General features: G+C 42.9%; 1 protein-coding gene across 1 annotated transcript; it reads right to left on the bottom strand.

Annotated features, from left to right (window-relative positions):
* Window positions 1-16,434: 16,434 nt before the first annotated feature.
* CHRNA9 (cholinergic receptor nicotinic alpha 9 subunit) lies at window positions 16,435-22,881 on the bottom strand. The gene is made up of 5 exons (XM_058804150.1): window positions 22,812-22,881; window positions 20,408-20,553; window positions 19,435-19,589; window positions 18,252-18,784; window positions 16,435-16,979 (listed from the first exon to the last, which is right to left on the bottom strand). The coding sequence occupies exons 1-5, from the start codon at window positions 22,879-22,881 to the stop codon at window positions 16,435-16,437; spliced, it is 1,449 nt and encodes a 482-aa protein (XP_058660133.1).
* Between the last annotated feature and the right edge of the window lie 3,377 nt (window positions 22,882-26,258).

Below are 26,258 nucleotides of genomic sequence, written 5' to 3' on the forward strand. Positions count from 1 at the left end.
ATACAGGCTGAGCAGGGCTTTCCATCTCAGGGGTTATGAGAGAATGACATGCAGGTTTCCAGATGGAGCTGGCTCAGCTTTGACCAGCCCAGAGCAGTGGTGGGTGAGCCCCACAGCCCAGGTACCTGTGACCAGCCCGGGGAATGGCTGCTGCCAGCCCCAGCCTGGCTGCCCCAGCTCCCACCGGCTGCAGGACCCAAGGGGAGGAGCGAAGGCTTGTGTTTAACCAGGCTCAGCTCCCTGATGCCGTGTGCCATGTCCCCACAGGAGCCACTGCAGGAGGCAGAGGGCTGAGCTGTGCAGCCCAAGGGGGTTCTGCAGGATCAGCCCAGCATCTGCTCCCGTCTCAGCCTGCCTGCATCCACAGGGCAATGCTGAGGGCACAGCAGCAGCAGCAGCACACCAAGCAATGCCCTGGCAGGTAAGCATGGCACAGCAGAGCAGTGTGAAAGCCCCACCTTTGGCACAGAAAACATCTTGTACATAAAATTGGGCAACGCCGCAATGCACTGTGACTCTGCCTGTCAGGCTGCTTCTGGTGCTCAGCCCAATATTTTCTGCTACGAGCCTTTTTTATGAACTGGCAGCTCTCCTGCTCCCATTTATTCTTGTGAGTAGGTTTATTGCTAGGATAATTCTTGGGCCCAACACAGCCCCCATTCCCCGACAACTTACTCCACCAGAATTCTCTCATCTCTTCTGCTGTCTCGCCCGCTGCTTGCACAATGGCATTACACATCTCCCCAGGGCTTAGGAGGGGCCACAGCAGCAGCAGCAGCCACAAGTGAGAAGGATTGAGCACCAATAACTTTTCACACGTGGGCGCTGCCCAGAGGCTGCTGCTCCCCTTGCTCCTGCCATGGTGTCAGCATCCGAGCGATGGCGGCGCTCACACACGCCGCGACCACCGCTCACCTCCGAGAGGTTGGATTTTCATGTGTGCAGACAGGGAAAGCTGTGGGGAGACCTGGCCTGGCTGCTGTGATCCACAGAGACTACATGGCCTGTAATAGGGAACAGACAAAAATATTAATGAAAAGCAAAGGATGAGCTGGCCTCCTCTGTGGGTCTGGTTTGACTGGCATATCAGACTGCACCTGCGCACAGCTACATGCTTCTCATCTTACCACAACCATGGAAAATTCCTACCAAGAAGCATTTCAGGATTTGACTTTGGCAGAACTTAGGAACACCCTGGAACAGATTGTATAAGATAAGGGATCACATGTAACAGTCTTATATACACATAACTCGATGACTTTGTGTATTTCATGACAAGTCTTTAAGAAGAGATTACTAAGACATCCTAGCACCATATGTTATGCTGGGGAAAAAAGAGAACATGCCTGCCGAAAAGATGTTTCAGAACAGCTTTCTGATACCTCAATTCTAAATTTAAAAGCATTGTTATAAATTTATAAATTTAAAATCATTATTGTAAATTAATCTTGACAGGCTTTCTTAGAGTTTTTCTGGTTTCCCATTGTCAATTCCAGTCTTACCAGTAGAGTCCTTTTTTTTAAAATTAGTTGTTACCTGGCTATTTCTTAATTGGCCAAACAATAAGCCCCAAAATGAGTAGAGGGGGTGGAAGTATAGTCATCATCCGACAAAATTCTGTCTATGTGCTCTTCCAGAATGCTTTTCCTTGCAGTCTGACATTACAACCTTGGTGTAATGAGCAGGACAATGTCACAGGGTTGGACAGGGCTTAGAGGTCTCAGGTCTTGTCCCCTGTAAGTTTTCTGCTGTTGTTGAGTTTGATGGGAAAGCAGCACAAAAGAGCCAGCACAAGAGTGCCCATGGAAACACACACCTCCCAAAACAAAAGATGAAAGCTGCTCTTTTAATGAAATCAGAAAGGGGAAGCAAAAAAGTGAGGGCAGAGTGGAAAAACCTGCAAGAGGTCAACAATGAAAACAAAGGGCAGCTTTATGAAGCAATTTCACTCCAGAAATGGCAGAGCCGGCTAAGGAGCTGCTACCCAGTGTTTTTAATATAGAAATTCAATGTAATTAGGGCTTTGCTTGATCCAAGAAGATAATGGCAACCCAAAATATAAGATATAATAGTGATGAACCTTAAGAAGGCGTAGAAGAGAGAAAATAGACAAGGAATAAGGCTCTTCTTCTCAAAAAGCAGAGGAATGCTAAGGAAAATGGAGGTGATTCTCTACATTTTACTTTTTCACTTTGATCAGAAGGAACAAAAGCTTTTGATGACCCTTATAGGATCTATTGATCAAAGACAAAAAAATGAGTCCAAATGAGCTAATATCTGATTGAAGAGTAAATATAGCAGATCACAATTTTCTAGTAAGAAAGCAACTTTTGGACATCTAGCAGATGGCATAAGAGGCTCAAACTGATGAAAGCTAGAAATAGATATATTTAAATTGACATGAAAGTCTCAATAACAAGGATAAGCTGATACAGGAACTATGATACAAATGATAAAGCTGGGCAAATCATTGTGAAATTTCTGCCAAAAAGCTGTTCAGAGGCATCCACTTGAGCTGCATCCCAATCAGGACAGACACATTGAGTGAGCAGTGCTGCACTGGACAGCCGCAGCACCGGCCCCCGCGCTGCAGCCCTGACCCATCACTTCTGCTCCCATGGGCTCGAGCTGCCAACACCTCCCCACTCGGTGAAGAGCTCCCCTGGCAGCTTGCTAGATGACAGCTTGCTAACAGGCTGTTGCCAAAGCAACTGCTCGTGTGAAATTCTGATTTTTGGTTGGACATTGCCATTATAAGGAGCCTCATGCAATGGCTGTTCTGGTCCAGCGTACTATGGGGGGTCTCTGCCAGAACAGAGACAACTGTGACTGCCTTGAACTCCTACTTCTACATTTGCTGAGCCCAAACTGCAAAGCAGTTTGAATTTACTCAACTTGCTTGCTACTGAAAGGAATGCTAAGAGAGAAGATTGTTTTTCAGAATAGCCCAAGATGAATAGGGGAGAAGAAGCAGGAGTGATGGATTTGCTTCCACACCTTTTACAACACAGGAGGAAATATATTAACTCCCCAGGAAGGTATTTCCATCTCTTTAGCAGCTGCACAGTTAGAATTTATGGGCATTTGTGCTGAGTCTGATGCAGGATCCATTTATCCCAAGATTTAGTGTCCACCACTGTCAGAAGTCAATAACCAGAGAAGAGAAGGAACAGAACAATTTTATCTACAGTTCCCCAGCATCCCTTCTACCTCCAGGCAGTTCCAGCTCGGGGGATTTCTGCAGATGAATGTGTTTTCTGTTTATTTAGCAACTGTCAACACATAAGTACTCTCCCTCTCAAATAAAACAGATGGAAGCTCAACCAGACATTGTTCCTTTTCATTTTGCATAGGTACTTAGTACACTCCCTCTACCTTCTGTCATTACTTCCATTTAAACTATACATGACTTTCCTGGGCCTGAAACATAGAAGGAGAATAATGTTTCATTTTGGGAAGGTGGGAAGGGACATTCACCTTTGGAGACTGTGGTAGTTACTCTGACATGCTTACCCATCCCGCAGCATTTCCTCTGCAGTTCTGAAGATTTAGCCCTCATTCTGTCTTGGCTTTTGAGGCACTAAACTCGGTTTAGAGGAATGTGCCCTTGAAAATCTCATCTTGAGCATTTCTGAACATGTTGGTATTTGCTATCACTGATTTTAAGGAAGGAGTTATGGATGAAAGAGCTACTTTCCACAAGGCAATTCAAATTGAGAAAGAGCAGACAGTCCACAAGAGCAAATAAAGCTTACAACAGCCCCAATATTGCAGAAAGCAATTTGTGTTGGCAGGCAGGTGGCAACTTCAGTGCCAGGGGCTGCCATAGGTGCTCAGGCTGTTCAGATCATGCCCAAACACTCTTCTGGTGAGGGAGATAGCCTGACATCTGGCAGAAATGCAGCAGATGTCATGGACAGACTGGGCAGAGTACTGCTAATGTATCAACTATGTCCAGTGCACAAGGACCAACAAAGTCTGGCTCCAACTGGGAATCTCACGTATCCAAGATCAAGGAAATGCTGCAAATGATTTCCAAGCTGGGAAATGATAGAGCAGAGGAACTGTGAAGTTGGGCTTTGGAAAAATGAAGTGCAGTGACTAAGTAAAAAAGGAGGCGACATGAGGATTGGATGTTCTGGAAAGAGAAGGCAATTGCATCTTAAGAATATTTTTGGATGTTGCCTTTAGATCTTGATTGGAGGGCCTTTTTTTCCTAAAACTGCCCTTACTTTCACTACAGTGAAGAGCCAGAAAAGCTGCTTCAAAAGTACATTTAATTATTGTATTCATAAATTCTGTGCAAAAACATAATCCAGCAAAGACCCTATAAACAGCTGAAGTCAGCTTTTCCCCAGTACAAGAGGACACAGATGTTATAGGGTATGTTTCTTCTCCAAATGCTCTGCAAAACCCCCAAAGGCTTGGACTTGCATGGAGAAGAGCAGCCAGGGGTGGTCAGGCAGCTGCAGCACTCTGGCCCCAGCCCCTCTGCCTGAGCTGGGGTCCAGCACTGGGAGCTGGAGGAGCAAGAGAGCTGTAGAGGGACTTTGCACAAGGGCTTGTAGTGACTGGAAAGGGGGAAATGGCTTTGGACTGAGAAAGGGTTAATTTAAATTAGGTGTTAGGAAGAAATTCTTCCCTATGAGGGTGGTGAGGCACAGAAACAAGTTGCCCAGAGAAATTGTGAATGACCCATCCCTGGAAATGTTCAAGGCCCGGCTGGATAGGGACTTGAGCAGCTTGGTCTAGTGGGAGGTACCTCTACCTGTGGCAGGGGCTTAGAAGTAGATGATCCTTTCCAACCCAAACCGTTCTATAATTCTATAAATGCAATTATTATATTTTGCCTTGTGATTTATATAGCCACATGTGTACTATATTGCTTATTTTAAAAATTATAATCTATATTTCAGAGGTACCACAATGGCTTTGCTGCAATTGCCTTGGAGGTGATCTTGGTAGGAAGGGCAATGCTGCAATGCTGGTCCATAGGAACACCAGAGTGCAGCAAGGAGGTATTTGAGAAGTCCCTGGGTTGATTACCTCTGCAGGTAGTGGCCTTCTCTGCTGCAGTGGCTCTGGGGAGCTTGCTAAGCTTCAGAAAGTGTCAGCACATCACAATCAGCTATACTCCAACAGCTCCAAAGAGCTGCAACGCCAGCTTTGCAATGCTGTACCCAGTGAATAAGCACAGTAAGAACCACCCCAGCAAAGGAAGGCAGGAGGGGACAGCCTGCAGAAGGGACAGGGGCATTTGCTTTTACACACCCTCCCCAGCAGCTCACATCAAGGGCTATTCTGCATGACCTGGTATTAACTCAGCTGTCCCCACCCTGCTGGACTCTGGCTGTCAGGAGCAGCAGGAGAGGGCATTCCAGTGAAGGGAGCAAGGACTAACCAGGAGTGCTGGATGTAAGGAATAGCCAGAGACCAGCTTTCTATGACAACATCCTGGTACTACACTGCTCTTGGTTCCCTCAAATAGGAATAGGTTAATTTAGGGCACCAGATCCCCTCTTGGCACTCAAGCATAACTTTGGAAAGTGCATCTTATGCTCAGAAGCACACACTTTCATGGGTGAGTTTTCTGCAGGGGATAGAGTGAATGTTGAGTGCTAGTTTATGTGCCTTTAGAGACCAAAACACTCTTGTTTTATTCTCAGGCTTTTTTCCAGCTTTATTCTCAGGCTTTTCCAGCTCAGAGATGTCCCTAGCAAAGGCAGAAAGTTTAGAGGGAAAGCAAAATCAGCAGCATGCCTTCCAGTCTTATGAAGCAGAGGAAGGCATCTATGCAACACCCAGTTCAGGATCAGGTTTATGTTTGACCAACATAAACTCTTTCTACCATCTGATTGTGCTCCAGTAAAATAAGAGGTTCCTAACCCAGCTCTGAGATATGATGCAAAAATTTTATGGAAGTGAACTACAAAGGCAAAAGAGTTTTTCTTTATGATGAAATTTCAGAAGAGTAATTAATTTAATCAGCAGACTTCAACACCGCCTTTCATAACCTGAGATGTGCCAAGAGGTTGAGCTATGGAGGCCAATCTTTATCTCTGTGACCTTTACCACCAGGAAAATTTACAAATGGCAATTAGTAGATTCAGAGGCCAAAAAAATTAACTCAGACAGAGAGCATGTAATAAACCTCTAGCATTTAAGTCGGCAAGGTTGAAAGCAAAGAAGGCAAGACAGAAGTTAGGCTGTGCAACATCCACCAAGAGCAGCAAAAGGAATTAGTATTGGTGTCAGAAGAGGTATGCAAAACACCACTTGTTGTATACTGAGGTCATAAAAGTAAACTTATTCCACATGGGATCCAGAGCTGCTGGACAGTATTTAAGAGAACAAAAGCAAACTACAAGGGATTGTATAGCTCCTTGATAAGATACTTTTTCTCTCAGTTTTGCCATGAACCTTGGAACTTCTAGCTCCCTACAAGAGTAAAACCCTTTTCTTTCAATAGCATGCAATTAGGTGAATTACCTGGTATAGATAAAGCTGCTCTTTGGAGAGATCTTACTTAGAGTGAGACAGCATGAGCCACAGGAGCAATAAAAAGAGGGGAAGCTCACATACCAGGTAAAAAGTCAGAAAATTCTTACAAAGTTCTGCTTTGTTTGACACCGCTCCCCACCACAGCTCTTCCTGGACTAAATGAAGTCCCTATTCCCTTTCCCTACAGATTTAATCTCTTTTAAGAGAAATCTTCATCTCTTTAATAAAAATTGCCTGTGTTTGTTTATTCATCAGTAATGCCTGGGTGCACCTGCAGGGTCAACACTGAGAACTACAGAGCTGTAGGAAAGCCTGCCATACTTTTGGGATAATTCCAAAGTGCTGATCCTGCTACCAGGGCATGAAGATCCTCAGCAGGATCCAGAACTTAACCAAAGCAGCTACTCCAGCACAATGCTCTGCTTCTACAAATGCCATCTCTAAACTTGTCAAGAGATGCTTAATTTTGAAAGGAAAAACAGCTACAGTCATTAAATAAAAGGAATTGGGAAGTCAATACCAATACAGAGTGTCCTAGCTAAGCACCCCCACTAAACACAGTGAAGCAGGGAATGAAAAAAAAACCCAGCATCTTTCTGTTCTGTCTTGCATTCACCCCCATCTAGAGCAATTTATTCATACATCCTACTAAAGAAAAAAAACATGGGTTGCTTGCTGATGTGCAAGCCACAAGAGCAAGCCTCGGTCACAGTCCTCAGCAGCAGGACCATGGCCCAGACCTATAATAACACTTTGCTGCCTCATCTTTAAACAAGCATCTCATTAAAACTAGATGCCACAGCACTGCAGACCTGCCCACTGGTTCTCTCCAGTCTGTGATAAAGCCCCATCACCTGTGTGCAAAACCTGCAATTTTTAGGTCCCACAGCATTCTCACAAGGTTTCCTTTTTTCAGTTAATTGCTTTTCTGATGTCAGGAATTTCTGAAATCAGTATTTGTGCCATGCTCCTTCTCCATAGGGAAGCTTTGTGTATTTCATGGATTTAAGACAATATTGATAGAGGTCTGATTAACGTTTACCTTCTTGTTCCAGCTATTTTTTTTCTGTTTGTAGGTTTTTTAAAGAAAAGATAAGTTACAGAAGAGCAATGTAGCTGTCACAGCAGCAGCACAGTGGGAGTGAACAGTGGCTGATGTTTTGCTGCTGCACAAGATGAAGTCCTTGCCCCCAGGCTGGTCATATCACCATGCCAGCAAGTACAGCCGGACTGATGACAGAGCCTGGTGGTGTCTGCAGCCACTCTGCCTGCTGAGCAGCACTCCTCCTCCCCTCTGCCATGTGCAGGAGAGCTCCAGGTGTGAGTCCCCTGGGATGCAGAGGGAAGGAGGAGCCACCTGCCTGGCTGGGCTGAGAGCACCACCTACAAAGCACATCAGCAGGGAAAGTGGGAACAGCGTCATGGGGGAAGGTTAGAGCATAAACCAGGCCCAGGCTGCAGTTAGAGTGCTCTGGGTCTCTTGAGCTGGACCAAATTACCTCCAACACAGTCTTATTACATCTGTCACTTCTCAGGAGCACAGTCTCTACACTTCAGGAATTCTCCAGAGGATGGTAACCTGATGCAACAATAAAAGTTTAAGTTGGTGTGGTGGGTTGACCCTCACTGGACACCAGGTACCCACTAAGTCACTCTTACCATTCTCCTCCTCAGCAGAAGAGGGAGAGAGAAAATAAGGTGGGGAAAAACCCCTCATGGATAAGGAGAAAGGCAGATTAATAAAGCAAAAGCAAAGGGAACAAAAAGCATGGAAGCAAAGGGAACAAAAATATTTGTTCTCTACTTTCCATCAGGAGATGATGTCCAGCTTCTTCCTGGGGAGTAGGGATTCAGAACACACAGAAGTTGCCATGGAAGAAAAATTCCTCACCCCCTCCCTACCACCACCCTCCTTTCCTCTTTTCTCATAGCTCTTATAGAGGAGCAGATGTCTTGTGTTATGAAATACCCTTTGATCAGTAGGTCAGCTGTCCTGGCTGTGTCCTTTCCCAAAATCATGCCCAGCTCTGGCCTCCTTGGCAAGGGGAATGTTGGAGAGACAGACTGATGCAATGAATCACTGCTCAGTGACAGCCAAATCTCTGGGGTGTTAGCCACACTTTTCTATCCACCAATGCAAAGCACAGCTTTGTGAGGGCTCTTATGGAGAAAATTACCTTCACAGCCTGGTCAAGGGCTCAGGTTTCTCCTGCCATAGCTCCAATTGCCTCCAGCAGGCATTTTCCCTTGGTCCCAGCAATATACCAGACTATTCTGACCAAGTGTAGGGATCAACCTCCACTGCTCATGAAAGCTCCAACCTGCAGTGCTTCAAGGACTAAGAGCCTAGCTCAAATCAGATCTCTTCCTAAGAGTGTTGGCCCCTGAATCACACTATAAATTAAAGCATGGCTTTTGAGGAAGTAACGAAGGAGCCTTTCTGGATAGCAATCTTTGCTCTTACCCATAGGATAGAATCCTTTATTTACTTAGTCCTTAATAAAGGATTAACAGGAGCAGCTGTGCTAGCAAGGCTGCATCACTTGTTGCATCTTGGAGAAAACAGCACATTCAGGGCTAAGAGCTACTTTTTTTGTTGGTTTATTTTTGTGGGGTTTTTTTTTAATTGCCTTCAAGCCTGGCCTCAAAGCACCCCAGGAACTAGAACAGTACTTGTATGACCCCTAGAGGTCTCAGGATTCAGATGAGGAACTATCTCCTCAGAAGGAACTTTCACAGCAGACACTTGGGCCCTGGACTTATTCTTTCCACCACCCTTCACCTCTCCACCGTTCCCCTGAGGGCAGGACCCCCAGACTGGTTTGCTGCTGGTGCCTCAGCAGTCTAGGGCCCCAGCATAATGCTCCTGGAGACACAAAATTTGCTGGCTTGAAGCACTGCTGAGGATTCATGCAGCTCAAGGGTGCTGTCCCAAATAACCCACTTATCCAGCCCAGTCCACTTTGAACCAAGGTGTTGAGAATGCTCTTTGCTGCAGGTCAAACAGCCTCTGCAGGGTAGTGGACATGGCATTCCAAAGCAGAGCTGAGACACTGTACCTGAAGGTGACTAAGTTTTGCCCATACCTGAGCAGCATTTGCACTCCACTACTGTTTCAGAGTGAGGGAGTAAGAAGCCAGTTCACCCTTGGGTTTGGGATGTTAATGGTAAGCCTTTTTCATAAAGTTTTTCATGAATTCTCATCCTTTGACTATGAGGAAAGAGATTACCTTGTGACCACCATTCTGTTTTCAGCTATGTTAAAAACAGTAGATAAAAGTAACAGAAGTTTAATTCACCACAAATGTCTTGCTGGCATTCACCTAGAATATTAAAATGCTAATCAAAAGTAGGCACAACCTGCAGGACAAGAAAATACACCCATAACAGCTAAGAGCCATGTCAGGCCTCCTGTGGAGGAAGCTACCAACTTCCTGTGAGAACATGGGTGAGCTGGACAGAAAATTATTTGAACAATCATGGTGCCAGAAGGAACTTAGTGCCATCAAGTAGCCCAGAGAAAGCCAACCTTCCAGACTATAGAAATTACAATTTTCCTGCTGAAGGCCACCAGACACTTTTGGGAACTGAGCAGAGAGATGAAGTAGATGTTCTTTACCAGGAGGTGATGACAGTGGGTCCTCAGGGTCCCACCAATCCATCAAGCTAGTGAAGGCTTGGACAGCTCATCATGATTTGGGGTAAGCTGGCACCTTGTCCTTGACTGAGACAGCCACCCCTTACCCCTCAGCAGAGCCCCTGCTGGGATGCAGCCCCAGGGTTGCCAGCAGCCCACCTCTGTACACAGCTGCCCAGTGAATGGCACATGGAGAACTAAAGGAGCTATCCCACTGCCTGAATGTGCTCTAGTGAACCCACAGGTGTTGTTCAATAGTCTCAGTAATTTACATTTTTCACTCCATATTTAGTTAGCTTTTCCCATCTCTTTCCTCTTCTTCATTTTGCTGACATTCTGTGGCATTATTTTGCAGCACAGCTGTGTCTGCTACCATCCCCTAAGCAATTGTGGCTCTGTGGAAGTCAAACCAACACTTCCATCCCCATTGAACATGGACTCCACATTGTAGCCAAATGCTTTCTCTGTAAAGGTCTTTTCTGACTGCTGGAGACTGCTCCAGATGACTTTACCATCTATTACCTTTCTTGTTAGGGTATGCTTTTGCTCCAATGTAACATTAACAAAAGGCACTCTTGTCACTGCAATGTCCTGAGCAGCTTGGTAGTGCTCAGCTAGAACTGAAAACACAGAATGAATAAAACAACCAGATCTATGACTTATCTATGGCACACTAACAACAGAAGAATGCAGATGTGTGCATTAATGATGCTATCATTCTTTATTTGTTCATATTATATTGCCTCAAAAAATTTCCTGATAACTTGTTGTTAAGCATGCTAATGGAGAATTCAAAAGCAAACAAAACCAGAGTATGATGTGATTATACAGCATTTAAGACTGCTATTAATCAAGTTGTCTGTTAGTGATGACAGACGCATAGAAAGCAAATACCCAGTGAATCCAGTTTAATAATTCTATTCAGTGAAACACTCTGCCTACAATAATCTGGGTTAAATTTAAGTATTTTTTTAAAAGCATATAATCTTTTGCTCCACTCTTCTTTTGACATCTCTGGCATCACATTTAAATTAATCAAGTGAAATTAATCATTTCACTTATTTTTGAAGAAAACTAGTGTTTTCTTCAAATGTAGGAAAGACTGTGATGTGCAGTCTCTCCAGCACTCTCAACACCATTTATAAAATCTTGTTCAGTGAAGGGTGATATAAATAAAAATAATGACCTATGAAAATCTGTTTCAGGTTCTTTTAAAATAGAGATAAAGATTTGTTGTGAGTAGCTGTGTGAATGCCAAGACACAGAAGATGATAATGGCAGAGGTAAAAACAATACCTGCTCCCCAAAAAAACCCATGATCCTAGATGGGTTACTTAAAAAGTAGTAGTGGATCACTTTTAAAATAAATATCTTCAGAAAGCAGAATAGAAACCCAACTTGAAATTGCAGATGCCCTTTTTTAATCTCAGTTTGCATTTCCTGGATGTTCAGTAGATGGACTTCTACTCTGAAGCAGGGATACCAAAGAAGAGACGACAGCAGTTCCAGATGCCAGCTTTTTCACAGACCCTATTTTCCACCCTGCTATGCTCCTCAGAAGCTTACAGCCCACCCTCTACAGTTACATTTGTATTCAATCCTGATGAAATTCACCTCTGAAAGGTGCCTCTGGGTTGTCTTCTCAACAGCAATGGCTAGAAGTGCCCCTGACAGGAGATCCAGTGCTGTCATGGCCAGACAGAGCAGCTGATGTGACTTAGGCATGACTTAGCTCACCACCAGCATCCATCCCTCAGCCCAGGGAGCCAGAAGGCACCACCTGAGACCCTCACCTTGGTGCTGCAGTGTCCTCCTGGTGGTCTTGCAGATCTTCAGTGCTCTGTGGCCTGCAGACTGGGAATCAAATGCACAAAAGTGTTTAGAAAGGCAGACGTAAGAACAAAAGTGAGCTAGGTACTCACTATCTCTGTTACTCCTTACTGCAAAGGTAAAAGGGAGTTCTTAAAAAGTGTCTGGACACAATGAAGACCCAATTGGCACAGCACAAACTAGATACAAACACCTTCACTACCTTCTGTGTCTCTTCACAGAGTTGGACTTGCCTCTAACAAAGAAGAAAGATTTCTCCTTTTTAGTAGACTTCAGAGAACAGTGGGAAAATAGATGTTCAGCCTTTAATTGAGCTCTAGGTCACTCACTCTGCCTGCAGGTACAAAGCACACAAACTACAGAGGTCGCCTTTGGTCCTATATATTGCCACTGATTAAAGCATGTTAAGAAAGAAAACAAGAGTCAATATATTCTTTTCTTCAATGAATAACAGAAGTTTGTAAGAAAAGATGGATTCTTCACACTTCTGTAAACAGAATGAGAGGACTTGCCTTTCACCCCATAGTCTCCTTTTCCTGTCTCCAAAAGAATCACACTCAGGTGGTCAGCTTCTCAAACTGGGACTGGTGCACAATCAGGAATTATTGCACACTCCTGCATTTCTTGAGAAATGACTGTGAGACGTATCATAATTCTGGCAGTGTCAGAGAACCAAGCTTTGCTAACCAGTGGACAAAAGATGTAGATGCTTAGAATGTGACATCTGAATTCCTGAAACATAGGAAATTCCTCTTCTCTCTCAGAATCTCATTTATTGTTCAGGATGATCCTTTTTGGTTTAGTCTGAACCCTCTTGCTCCAATTTCCATGAAAACAAACAGATTTCCTAGGTTAGGAAAGACCATCTTCTGCCTTTCTGCACCATTGAAATTCAACACCCCAACATCCCATTACACTTGAGCTCTGTAATTCTGCTTGTGAAAAGAGCAGTGAAGGCATCACAAGAGACAGTTCCTATTTTTCCTCATTTCAACACTGCAGTGACTCAGTACAAGAAAGGAGAGTTGATCTCTCTGCCAAGAGATGGTGCAACAAAAGAATCTGTCAGCTCATCCCTCGAAGGCCTCTGCAGCACACAGAGATAAAACAGTGTTTTTACAGCATCATCATTCTCCTCAGTAAATATACAGTCACCCTGCTGCCTTCATGGTAAACAGAGTTACTCAGTGCATAAATAGCTAATTTTCTGTTATAGAACGATAGTTATTAATTTCTGGAATTCATCTTCCTCAAAGATTACTGGATCTGAGCACAAGGCACACAAAGGAAAGAGGAAGAGACCAAGACAGATAAAATTAAATTAAACAGTCCTGTCTCACTCAGCACTACAGCTCCCACGTGCAGTTCTGCCTAGTCACACACAGCCCTGATTTAGTTTCTTCTTGATGGAATTTCTGCATGGAAAGGGTTGCCCAGGGAGTGGTGCAGTCACAATCTCTAGAGGTGTTCAAGAAATAACTGGACTTTACATGATGATCTCAGAGGTCTTCTCCAATCTAAATGATTCTGGTTTTTTGCAAACATTAAGGCCTAAGCTACTGTCCCCACAGTTTAGTCAGAAGCCCCTGAGCTAGCTTTAAACCAGGCCGCCCTTGCACGGCAGCAACATGGGCCGTGGGTCAGCCCTGTCACCAGAATCATGGCAAGCAGAGTCACATCATGTTTTTTACCCTGAATGATGATCAAGTCCAGGGACATGGCTCAAGGGTCCTAGCATCACAAAAATTCAGGGACCAGCTTCTACTGGCACTCATCATCTTCTACTCACAATCTTTATCAAATCCAGGGCTCTTATGAGCTAAAAATGGAAAAGTCTTTCTTACAAGATCAAGAAAAATCACCTTATGTAAACAAAGGGTGAAAGAAACACTTGAGAATGTCTGGTGATCCAAAGAAAAAGATAAAAATTTAAAAGCAAATTTATTGGTTAATAAGCTGAATCATCAGAACTATTTTTCAAATCATGTTCTTGCAAGGAAAGTATTTCTTATACCATCACATCTTCACATAAAAAGTATTGGGCAATTGCAAAGCATGGTTTCAACATCATCATCCAAGCATGCCGAGTACTGAAAAGCACCAGCAGGACAGAGGCCCACAATCCACCTAAGATTGCAAACTTTCCTTTACACATGGAAAGCCCACAGCTGCAGCAGTTTGTTTTGAACAGAGTGACACAGACAAATCTGAATTTCTAAGAAAGATATTCTGAATCAGACTAAGGAGCTGTCTAAATCTGGAAGCTGCCTTCAGTGGATGCCATCAGTGGGATGAAGAGCATTGAAGAACATGTAGTCATGAATCCCTAAAATATTGCTCCTCCTTTAAATGCTTGGTGACTGTATTTAGAAGTATGCCAGTAGATTTTTCTTTTATTTTTTCCCTCAAGTCTTGAAATCCATATAATCTTTTGGCATTCACCCATCCTGTTGCAAAGAGTTCATCAACCTCATCACATGTTGTACAGACTCTCCCACTGCCACACACTGTGTACATTTCATGTACCCTGTTCCTATATTGTAAGAGACTGTGAACAGTAGCTCTTTATGCCACCCATAAGCCTTAAATAAACCCTTGGTCATCAGTTTTCCATGCTGAAGGCTCCTGTTCTGAATATTTTACCCTTATCTTTAAATACCTTACTCCCTCAGCTTTCCAGACAATAACTTTTTCCACAAGGTAGAGCAAACCAGTTTCCTCAAGCAGGCAGTGTAAGTGCCAGACCCTGAACTATGTGGCAAAGGGATGCAATCATTTTTCTGCACAGTGAACGAAAATGAACAGCTTGTCTTCTAAAGGAGCCACTCAAATTACCCTGGTTGAGTGGGAACTGATAATACACAGGGAACACACTTGAGACTTTTTCCACATACTGAGTTTTTTCTTGGCTAGTCACCCAGTTTAGCTTTACATTAAAACCTGGACTTTAGGCCTGCATTATGTATGAGAATCCAGATAAGTTTACAGTGCTAATTATTCAGCACAAAAGAAAACCTGCCATTAGCAATTCAATGCATCATTTACATCATCAAAATAAAAAGAACAATTCCCTTTCTTCTAATAAATTTGGGCATAACAACTGCATCACTTTACCAGTTTAGCTCCTTGCTCTTAAGTTACTGATTTGCAGGTATGCTCCTATTAACTGCAACCATTATGAAAACTAGCTTTATCACATGAACTTTTGACTGGGATCCATTACAATGCCATTCTACCTCTCCCACTGCATCTAGAATATCATGGTTTCAAAGTTCAGGGTGCTTTGCAAAAGCAATTTATTTGCCATGGGCATGCCTGTGGTACTGGTTCTTACTTTACTGCAAGAGACCTTCTCCAGAGCTCTATCAGTCTGAGAGGGTTAACAGAAATTAACACACAGAACAGGGGTTTTTGGTGCTGTCAGCAACTAACATTTCCCCATATATGTAAGAACTAAGGTGCTGAGCAAGGAGCGTTGACTATGGCACTACTTTAAAGAGTCTGTAAATCATAATTTTGTGCTAAGTAATGCACAGAGCAACCTTGGCATTCCTGTAAACTGTTTAAAATTTAAGCATTAAAGAGCTTGTAAGAGTGAACAAGGGACACAAAGGGTGAACACTGGCAGGTAAATACAGTGAGAGAAGACAGAAGTCACAGCCTCCTATTTTAGCAGTCTCAAGTAACATTTAAATGCACATCTTGAACAAATGCCCAGGGCAATGAGACACGTAGGAAGGACAGGAGAAGTTCTTCCTATTATTAGGCTCAAGAGTAAGAATTGAAAAGAAGCTCTTTGTCTCAGTGAGGAAGAAATCTTGGGAATCTGGTTTACTTGAGCCATGGTAACAACCCAGTAATATTCTGCAGCAGAAAATGATAAAGAGGAAGATCATATTCAGTAAGTTCAACCATATTAGAAACTAAAGGCACAGCATGTAGAGCCTATGAAATGAACAGTGATCAGAGAGCTGGAACAAAAACATAAGTTTTCAAGTCAAGCTAAAATAAAAGGGGGAAAGGCAACGCTGTGAAGTGATGATCTCCAGAAAATGTCACCATATCACAAATACACTTTTTCCCCTGGAAGAGAGAAAGGGCTGATCAAATTGCAAGGGGCAGAGGTGCAGCCCTGTGAATACAGAACTCCCTGGTGGGCTGTCTGCCCCACTGCCGCAATACTCTGGCCCAGAGAGGCTGAAGCCACAGCCGCCTCCCACCAAGGTGAACAGTGGCTGCTGATCCTGCAGCCTCCCTAGCTCACCCATACTGAAAGGCAAGGACAGCCACCAGCAAAGTCCTCAGCTGTGCTGTGTCTCAACTCACTGTCACAGCCTACGGAAGCAATTTGTTTATTGTTACAGAATGCAAGACAAAGATCTCAAAAGCACCCTTATCACTGAACTCCTCCTAAACAAAGTAACATGGAATATTCAGATTTACAAAAGGAACATATTCATTGTCAGTTAAGCAGCTTTCCCAATGATCAGCACACTCATAAAAAACACCATGATAAAGAAAATCCACATGAAAAACCTGTCCATCACTTTTGCAACTTTTTTCCACTCAATTCCTTTGGCCCGGTTTGCTTTATGGTCTCTAACACAATTAGCAATATACTCAATATTTTTAATCAGCATTTTGTAACAAGAACAGCAATTAAGATTTTCACCATGAACTCCATAGCTTTTATTCCAATTTCCATTGAGCTTCTCCTTGAGATTGCAGTCATCGTTCCTAGTGGAAAGAGGACTCCTTACCTCTTGGTGCCTCCTCTGACTCCCATCATCCCCCTCTAACCTACATTCTTCTTCTTTCTCTCTTTTCGGACTTGTGCAATTTTCACCCACATCATAAACAAAAAATATTTTTGACATATAGTCCAAAATAACCACCTTGGCCCACTGTGGAACAGGTTTTGCTTCTGAGCCACAATGATGGAGATTCATGATAATGATTGTCAATGCAGTGGAAGCTGTGATCATGGTCATCGTTGCTATGTAGTACTTCCCTAGAACACAAAATAAAATTATATTAAAGAAATTACTCTAATAAAAAAAAATTCAATGAGAAGCAACAACATGATAACAGGTGCTAAGCATAAATGCAAGAGAAATAAAATTTTAATCAACCTAATTCTCTTAGATCAGGATTCACCATTTAAAAACAAAGATAAAAGCCATTAAAATAAAATCTCATACTCATTATTGGCATGTCTTTATCAGATGAGTGTGTGACTACTGTATTAGCATGGTAAATATTTGCAAGCTAAGACCTCTGATTACTCAATGTTTCTCAAGAGCCTTGTTCTTTTCATAGTATCTGCAAAATCCCCATGCCAATGGCTTCACACAGCGCCTTGGAAATCCCATTTCCTCAGGTCTTAACAACAGAGATGACCACACTTGGTTTGAGCTATTGATGCAGCCCACGCCAGCAGATCCAGTGAACAGGCAGACCTTGCTGGCACCCACAGCCAGTGTGCTGCCAGCCCCAGGTCAGAGCACGGGGCTGGAGGGAACACAAGCTGTGCTCCTCTGCCCTTGCTTTGGCAGCCGAACCCAACACAGCTGAGCACCCAACCAGGCTGTGCTGAGAGAGAAGCAGCTCCCAGCCCTGCTCTGCAGCTCTCCAGGACAAGCAGAGCTGACAGCAGCAGCACAGACAAGTGTGCCACAGACAGGTGTGAGCGAGCCCAGTTCCAAAGGGATTCGGATGGATGGCAAGGGAGAGTGTGGGAATAGAGACAACAAGCTGAGCTAGGTTCCTTTCACTGCACATGAACTTTCCTGAACTCCCAGACAAAAATTAAATTTCAGCTTAATGAATTCCCAGGAACTATAATCCAATGTAGCAATTGTCAGATATTAAGTCAACGGTGTGTGTGCCAGTCAGGCCATCCAACCTTCTGCATCTGACAGAAACATATCTTGAAACAGTCTGACCTTGTGCTTATAGCTTTTGATTATACTTCATGTGTTAGTTCTAAAATTGTTTTCAATTACCAGCTTTACTTCAAGATGTGATAGCATCATTTGAAATCTCTAACTATATTTAATAAATATAAAACAGCTGGCTAATGTATAATTTAAAATAAATACAAAATAACTTCTAAAAACTGCAGCATACCTATACAGATTCCACACATATTTTAAGTACTTCACTATGCTTCAAAAATGCAGCAATTTTTTCTTCCCAGAAATCACAAATTACATGAAGATTCACTGACATACAGCCCTGCTATTAATAAGTCATGCTTAAAGACAAAGTGTGTAAAGCTCACCTATCAAAGGTACATTTTCAGATGGGGGCATGATCTCTGCAACCATCAGCTGGAACACAGTCAGAGCAAGAAGAACTGTAACACCCAGAGACACTTTCTCACCAGAGTCTGCAGGGAGATAGAATCCCAGCGGGGCCAGGAAAGAGATCAAAATGCAGGGAAGCAGCAGATTAAATATGTAGAAAGAGGACTTCCTTTTCAAAATCAGCGTGAAGGTCACATCTGGATAAGGCTCAGAGCAGCAGCCATAAGTGATGACATTCTTAACTGCTGGCATACCGTGAATCTCCCATTCCACATCTTCTATGAAGTCAGAGAGGTCACCACTATCAAGAGAATTGATGAGGTCTACCTGATTACCATTATAGGTCCAGGACCCAAAGGTAAGGTTGCACTGCTGGCTGTCAAAAGGAAAATATGACACATCCACTACACAAGAGCTCTTTGTGATAGCAGGTGCATCCCAAGTGATTTTTCCGTCATATCTCAGCACTACATTAGTATTTACTGGTTCTGAAAAGTCATCATCAGCCCTAAAAGACAGAAAAATGGCAATCAGGATTGACAGACAAAAACTTAAGGGTGAGGGCCAGAGAAGGTGGGGAATGGGGAAGACCCTCCTTTCACACCATTAAAAGCATGTTCCTGAAATCATATTTACACTGCATTTTAGTAGGAACTTACTAATAACCATTATTTACAATGCCCATGAATGCCAAACATCAGTGCTGCTGAGTTATGTTGCATTTGTTGGCCATAGTTCCTTCAAACTTGACCTCAAACAGAAGGCAGTAGGATAAGAGTCCATTAAAGGATGAAAACAGTCTGCAGGTCAGTACTGGCCTGGGAGAGCAGACAGGGAGTGCAGCCTTTATGTATCATCTTTTTGTGGGCAATCTTCCAGAGTTCTCAGGAGCCTCAGCAGAAAGCACCTCAGACAGCCAGGGTATTCAATTCCCAGCGCAGAGAAATTCAGAAAAGCTTTGCTATGTAGCATAATTTTCAGATCTTGTCTATAGCTTTATTGCAAAATATTTAGATTATCAACAACAAATGTTAAGACAACAAACATACCCCTTGCTAAGGTAAGTAGAGATGAAAGTTCAGACTCTGTAGGCCAGTTCCTCCTTTAACCCCCTCCCCCCCTCAAATATGCAAGCTGATTTTCTCCAGCCACACTCACTTGTTATACAGGACAATATCTGGTCTCCAAACCAAATTGCTTGGGATCCTGATGGAATCCAACCCATCGTATTTATCTTTGTCCCATCTGAGGTATGCATCATACCAGCTCTGTCGAATCCACAAGTAAGCTGACAAAATTTGGTTCCTTTCATCCTGCATAAAAATGTAGAGATATTTCTAGCTGAAGGTGACAAAATCACATCTTAGACACAGACAGCATTTGTAATGTGCCTTTGATGTAGAGTTCAAAACAGGCCAGAATACTAACAGGACACAAAATAATCTAGGCCCATATACTGTACAGGAAAATCACTGGTCTGGATTTTCACTTGTGCAAACCTTCACCTCTCAGCACCCTCCCTAGTTTTAATCACAGTATCTAATCCTCCTAGTTCTTCCTAATTTCTTTTTGCAAGTTTCAGAATAGCAAATAGCTAACAGATCCAGGCTCAAAAATTCTTTGAGAGCTTGGCGAGGCCTTGAAATTATAATTCAGAAGTCGCAAAAATAATCTTTCCTTCTCCTTCCAGACACATTTTCTTTTTCCTTAAAAGTGTGTCTAAAAAAACCCCCATATTTATAAAAATTACTGATGGCTAATTTTAGGGATTTTATGTAGAAATTATTGCAGCTTAGAAAAAGCATTTGCTGTATTTAAAACTCAGCAAAAGTTGCCTGGAGGGTGTGATACCAACACCTAACTACAAAAGAAGTCTTAAAAATTCAGCAGCTCCAGGTTTCCAGACTTATAATGGAAGCCTTAAGTGATGCAACCAGAGAAGAATGTACAAAATCTGGAGAACAGAACACACCCCCAAGCCCTCAGGGCACCCCCTGTCCCCTGCCCCTGAGGAAGCATTCCTGAAGTTGTCACAACAAACTGAAGGATGCTTTTCCTACTCCAAACAAAAGGCTTACAGCTAGTATAGTCCTGCATATTTTTGGAAAAACAGAACTCTACTTTCACTCACCATGTCTTTAATTTGGGACAATGTGATCTGAAGGGTGACATTCAGTACTTTATCTGTGTCCTCCACTGGTCTCAGAGCATTGGAGTAGTCTTCAAACAGTTCATTAAACAGCATGTGAGCATATTTCCCTTTGGCTGATTCTACAGCTATAAAACATGGACTTGTTCAGTACATTAGATTAAGCACTGAGCAGCATCAGAATACACCTTCTTTCTACTGCTTCAAGCAGTATTTGCTCTAACAATATTTATCAGTCATATATGGTAGAATATCATTAGTTCAGATACAGAAGAGTACCTGATTGAGTTATTCAAATAAAAACAGCGTTCAGCTGGAGCAAGTGAATACTTAACTTGAGCTTTTCACACCCACTGAAAGATAGTGTATACAGCAATCCTTACATTTTTTGAAAGTAAATATAATTACTTTTATTTTACAAATTACTCTCCCAGGCAGATATTACTGACTTACAGTCAGCAAGGTCTGAAATTACACTTACTCACAGGCTAATGGCTTTTGGTATGTCCCCAAATGAAGAACTGGTAAGATTCCTGCTAATTCCAGAATTTAGTCTTTTTCTTTTTAAACTACCACCTGTAAAATGTCTGAGCTGCTTTTCTTCACAAGCTGGCAATTGCTTAATGTGTGAATACATCTGTGCACCAACATCTTTTCCAAACCATGTATTTGGAGATGCTGCTTGCTATCCAAACTTAGATACTAAAGATAATTGACTGAAACTTGAGGTTTGAAATTATACTTTTGCTGTTTCATACTGTTTTGCACATCACAGTTTCTCTAGGTAGCCTCTTTACATAGATACACAAATTTCTGCAAGCAAAGGACAAGGACAACAGAACCACTCTGTTACAAGCCACCCCTGAAGGTGGGGTAACTGAGGTTCTTCGTGATAGATCCCTTGGGATGCGCAAGAGTGAAACAACACTGAACGACTGGTTGTGTATAAATGCACATATTTATGTATGGCAGGCGTATTTTAGAGCAATTTGATGCAACGCTGCCACTGAAACTACAGGGAAAACAGAAATTCGCCAACTCAGTCTTTTCCATGTTGGAGAATTAGACATCATTATTATTATTATTATTATTATTATTATTATTATTATTATTATTATTATTATTATTATTATTATTATTATTATTATTATTATTTCTTGCTCAGAATAACATCCTTTATTCTGGGCAGGATGTTTTTCTGAGCAGGACCTGCAATGGAAATTACTTCATCCACACATGCTCGGGTTGTGCAGTGAAAATCATTCCATCCTACATGGTTCTTTACCAGACTTTTCACTTATTTACACATAAAAACCCCAAAGAAATTCGCGTTCACTCGTTTTAAATTACACCGTCCTTAGAGTTCAATCTTTTATTGGTTATTGATCCCTTCACCTCCGATACTCATTCGGATCTCATTCCTTGGTTCTCTTATCAACCTTTTCCCAGACCAAGTGTCTCCGGGGCAGTAATGTCCGTTAATGTTCCTTTATTTCCCGGGTACCTTCTGGCTACTCTCCACCTGTAGATGTTAAACCCATCAGACCTTACCCGGCGAACAGTCTTTTGAAGACTAACTTCAATTCCCCTCCCCCGGGCAAAGGCGAGCAAAGCCCTGACTAAAGTCACCGAAAAAAATTTAAAAGTTGCCTGAATTCCAGCAATGGGAAAGAGGTACATAGTCGTATCGGTTATCAGCTATAGAAATGAAGCAATATGAAAACGTAGAGATTAAGCTTCAGAAAATACAGAAGAAAGAAAAAGAAAGAAAGGATGAGAGCAGATAATGGAGAGGACCGGTATCACCATACATGATAAGAAGAATTATCCCGTCTCACAGGACCTGCTTTTTATCGGTGTTCTCCCTTATCTGGTTCAAAGCCCAAGCTTGTTGCCAAACAAGGGTTAATTTGTCCCGCCGATCTCCGGTGATGGGCGCTCACCCGCTTTGTGCCCACCTTCCTCCCCTCTGTTCTGGGCGCAATCCGGCCTGCCCGGAGCACCCGCTGCTCCTGCAAATGGCCAATTGTCCGGGTCGTTATCGCTTCAGCGCTCCTGCAAGGCTCCAGCAAATGCCAGGTGGCGATTCGCAGGGGACAAGTGCTTTGGAGTACATCTCTGGTGATTCACACCTACTTCCCGGGCTAATTAGGAGTTCAAAGCAAATCTTCCTGACTAAAAAGATATCCCAACAAATCAAAACTTCCCGAAGATCGCTGCAATTCTGGTCGTACATAACCGTTTTGTCTATGCATCAAACACAGAGTTAAACTAAACAGATCAAACACTTCTGGGGCTCAGCCATGTAGGGTAGATCAGGTCACAAGATCCTATGTGAATGAGATAAACTTTGGTGCAACATTTAACTAACAAGCGGTGTTCTCACCTTTGAGTATCGCTGCTGTGCACAGCATCCACAGAGAGACGTAAAAGGAGGAGAGGCTCCTCATCTTCATTTCTGGACCTTAAATAAAACTGTTCACCCAAGGGCAAAGAAGTGTTTGCCACCGTCCAAAACTACCCAAGGATGTAAATCAGGTAGTACAGCAGCGTCTAGGCGCTGGTACACGGGTGCGGTTCCAGAAGCAGCTCGTTCGTCCCTCGCAGCTGTCGGAGCCCTGCAGCGACCGTGGGCTCTGTCCCTGCCGAGCCCTCCCTCCCCGAGTAACCCGAGCGCTGCTGCTCCCCAGCCAGGGCTGAGACAGAAAACAGACAGATTGGGTATCAGTGCAAAAACTGCACTCCATTGCAATTGTACTACAAATGCAAGATTTCGTCCCATTTATGACAAATCCTTTTACAGCTCTTTGGAGGGCTTTGTTTTACTGCACTTATGTTCTGCAATATCCCGCTCAGAACAGTTCTATGGAACTTGTGGACCTTGACAAGAAAGTGATCTGACTCAGTACTTTAATAGGAATAGTAACACTGTACATCACACATCCAATGTCACACAGAAAAAAAGCCAATACCCACGGCCACTCCCATGCTGATAAAACAAGGTTTTTATTAGCGAAGTGTTGCCATATGGAAGAGAGGCAGTTGCACCAAGGGCAGAAAACACATTTAATATTTGCAGTAGCCCAATATATCTGTGCAAACAAGAACTTTAACAGGTCTAGACACTTGGAGACCAGTACTCAGCACAGTGAATCAGGAGTAAAACTGGACTTTGCAGGAAAAATGCCATTTCCCTTATACAGTACAATTTTTCACAGCTGAACTTGACCAAAAAAAAAAATTAGTTACTGGACCACACTTACATTTAGCCAAAAGAGTTTCAGGAGAAAAATGTGAATATGAAACAATACCTTACCTGGCCTTCCATCTCACCCTGATGGTCAGAACTTCAACAGCTCTGTCTATATTACTCATGTTGACAGGTTATCTTCCTAGTACCACAGACATTTTCTTCCAAGTTTCTCAGATGAGAGGAGATTGCTTCCTCCTCTCTGCAGTCCAATCCATCCTTCGTGATATACTGCAGTCCATTCTGCCATCCTTTTAGAACAGAAAACAGAAAACAGTCACTAAAAGAGAAAGTGAAAATATAGAATGAGCTACCAGGAAAAAAATTGGTCCAGAATAGTCCTGATCCACAGAGGTCATAAAATATTGTTGTTTTGCTCTTGCACAGTCTTTTGGCCAGAAGAAAAGTTATCCCTCCATACACATAATTTCTACACAGCAGCACTACAAGCAGTCACTGGCTAATGTTTGTGCTTTTGTGGGATTTATAAATCAATTACATTTATGGCCAGGTTTACTAGGTAAGCAATAAAAAATTTTGGTCAAAGCTCCTGTAATGGAATCCATCTCTGTCATTTAATTTGAAGAATTGTCAAAGGAGTAAAAAAGTGGAAAACTGTTTAGAAGTCAAAAAGGTCAGAACAGCCCCTAGGCAGTATGTAATACCTTGCATTTTCTGTGGGATGAAGGTATGTGATGCTAGATACAACAAATATTGTGGACAGAAGGCGAAAGATTTTTCAATACAGTCAGAGAAGTGCATTCTCAGGGGATAATTTTAGTCTACAATAAATTGCCATTCTGTCAGCAAGGAGCTACTGCTTAACATCTCTTACTGTAATCACTAGGGTGATGAGGAGTACTGCTTTAAAAGAGTTGCTATAAACACTACTGGAACCAGGACAGCCTTGCTCTGCCACAGGCTTGAGACAACCGTGTGACCTGTTACACCAGCAATACACACACGTCAAGCAGTGTGGACTGATGTACTTAAACATACAGACAGGTAAACATGAGCACACATGTATATCAGACATGTTTGTTACATTTGAGATGCTGCATTGAGTGCACAGTGCTTGCAAAAGTAAACTCAAACACCTCCAAAAGCCTTTTCAATATTGAAGACACAAGAAATTTAACAGTGTTAGTATGACAGATCATTTGGCTTCTTTATGTCTGATTTGTATTTTTAAACAAAATATCCCTAATGTATATATTTTGTATGAATGCCGAGCATTCACATTAATTTCTCGTTGATCTGAGGGATTCTTCTACAAACCCACACTTCCTCAGAACATAGTTTTTAAGTTTTGGCGTGATCTAAGGCAATATTATTCCCAGATCAAACATCCCTTTTAACTTTTAATGAAGCTTAAATTCATAGTTAGAGAGTTGTCTTTCTTTACAATAAAAAGCTCTGCTACCAAATCAGAAGTTAATACAAGATACGAAGCCGCTTACAAGGATAATTTCAGAGGAGTGGCGGGTGTTGGGAGGTTAGAATGGAGCCGTAACCCTCCCAGAAGGAGAGCCGTTCCCAGCAGAGCTCCCGGGATGCTGTCGCAGTCCCTGTGCCAGCAGATGGCCCTGTCACCCAGCCTACCGATCACCCAAAAATCCCATCGCGTCTCCGCCTGCTTCCATCAGCTTCGCGGATCCTTTGCCACACATTTGGTGTAAATCACGGTGAGCCAAGACGTTCTTTTAAAGAGAAAGATGAGCAGAAGGAATCAAACCGCTCGGTGGCTGGATCCCGGCTCTTCCCGGACATCCCTCTGGGCAGGGCCGAGCCGGCCCGGGGGCTCCGGGGCAGGGAATTCCAGCCGTGCCATCCCCGGGAGCCGGCGCAAAGCGGGGCACCGGCTGCCTCTGCCCCTGCGGAGACACCGAGGCACGGCGCAGCAGCCAACCCCGCTCCCACGAACTCTGCTCCAACATGGGACTCCGCGGGAATGAGTCTGGGCTGTTAACTCTCAGTGTTATGGACCATTGATTGGTGCACTGAGCTTGTGCACCACTCACATAACACATCTAACTTTTTATGCTTCTAGACACGCATATGCTATTTTATAGACATCATCAAAAATATAAATAGGACAGACTGAAGTAGAGATGACATAAGAGAGATCTCTTTCATATTAAAACTTCCAAAGTTAGATATTTATCTTAGCCAAACTATAAGCAATGTAGGTAAGAAGTGTAAAAACATATTTAGAATTTTCTTTCAATCCTTCTTCTCCTGCATAAAATAATAATTTGCTCTTGAGCCTAAGGTTTTTACATGTACATTTTCAGAATTTTTTAATGGATTCTTACCCTTTTTTGCATAAAAACCATTAAGAGTTTTCAGCCTTCAACTGGAAAAGCTACAGATACTGTACTATCACAGGCCTAAGGCCGTCTGTACCATTTATAATCCATCCCTCCATCAGAGAATAAAGAAGAACAGATTGGTTTCTAAGCACAGTTTGTAAGAAATGTCTCACAGTCTGCTACTTGCCTTCCTGCCAATTTTTCCCCACAGAAGCTGTTGCATTCCCTTTCTTCACAGCATTTGCTACTGAATATTATCTTGTGATAGGGT

This window comes from Ammospiza caudacuta, chromosome 4, assembly GCF_027887145.1.
Source record: "Ammospiza caudacuta isolate bAmmCau1 chromosome 4, bAmmCau1.pri, whole genome shotgun sequence".
Taxonomy (NCBI): domain Eukaryota; kingdom Metazoa; phylum Chordata; class Aves; order Passeriformes; family Passerellidae; genus Ammospiza; species Ammospiza caudacuta.

Coding starts and splice junctions, on each gene's coding strand:
- CHRNA9 (XM_058804150.1), bottom strand. CDS start 22,881: ATGAAGATGAGGAGCCTCTCCTCCTTTTACGTCTCTCTGTGGATGCTG. Junction 20,554..22,811: donor CACAGCAGCGATACTCAAAG/GTGAGAACACCG, acceptor CATGTTTTATAG/CTGTAGAATCAGCCAAAGGG. Junction 19,590..20,407: donor TGTCCCAAATTAAAGACATG/GTGAGTGAAAGT, acceptor ATTTTTATGCAG/GATGAAAGGAACCAAATTTT.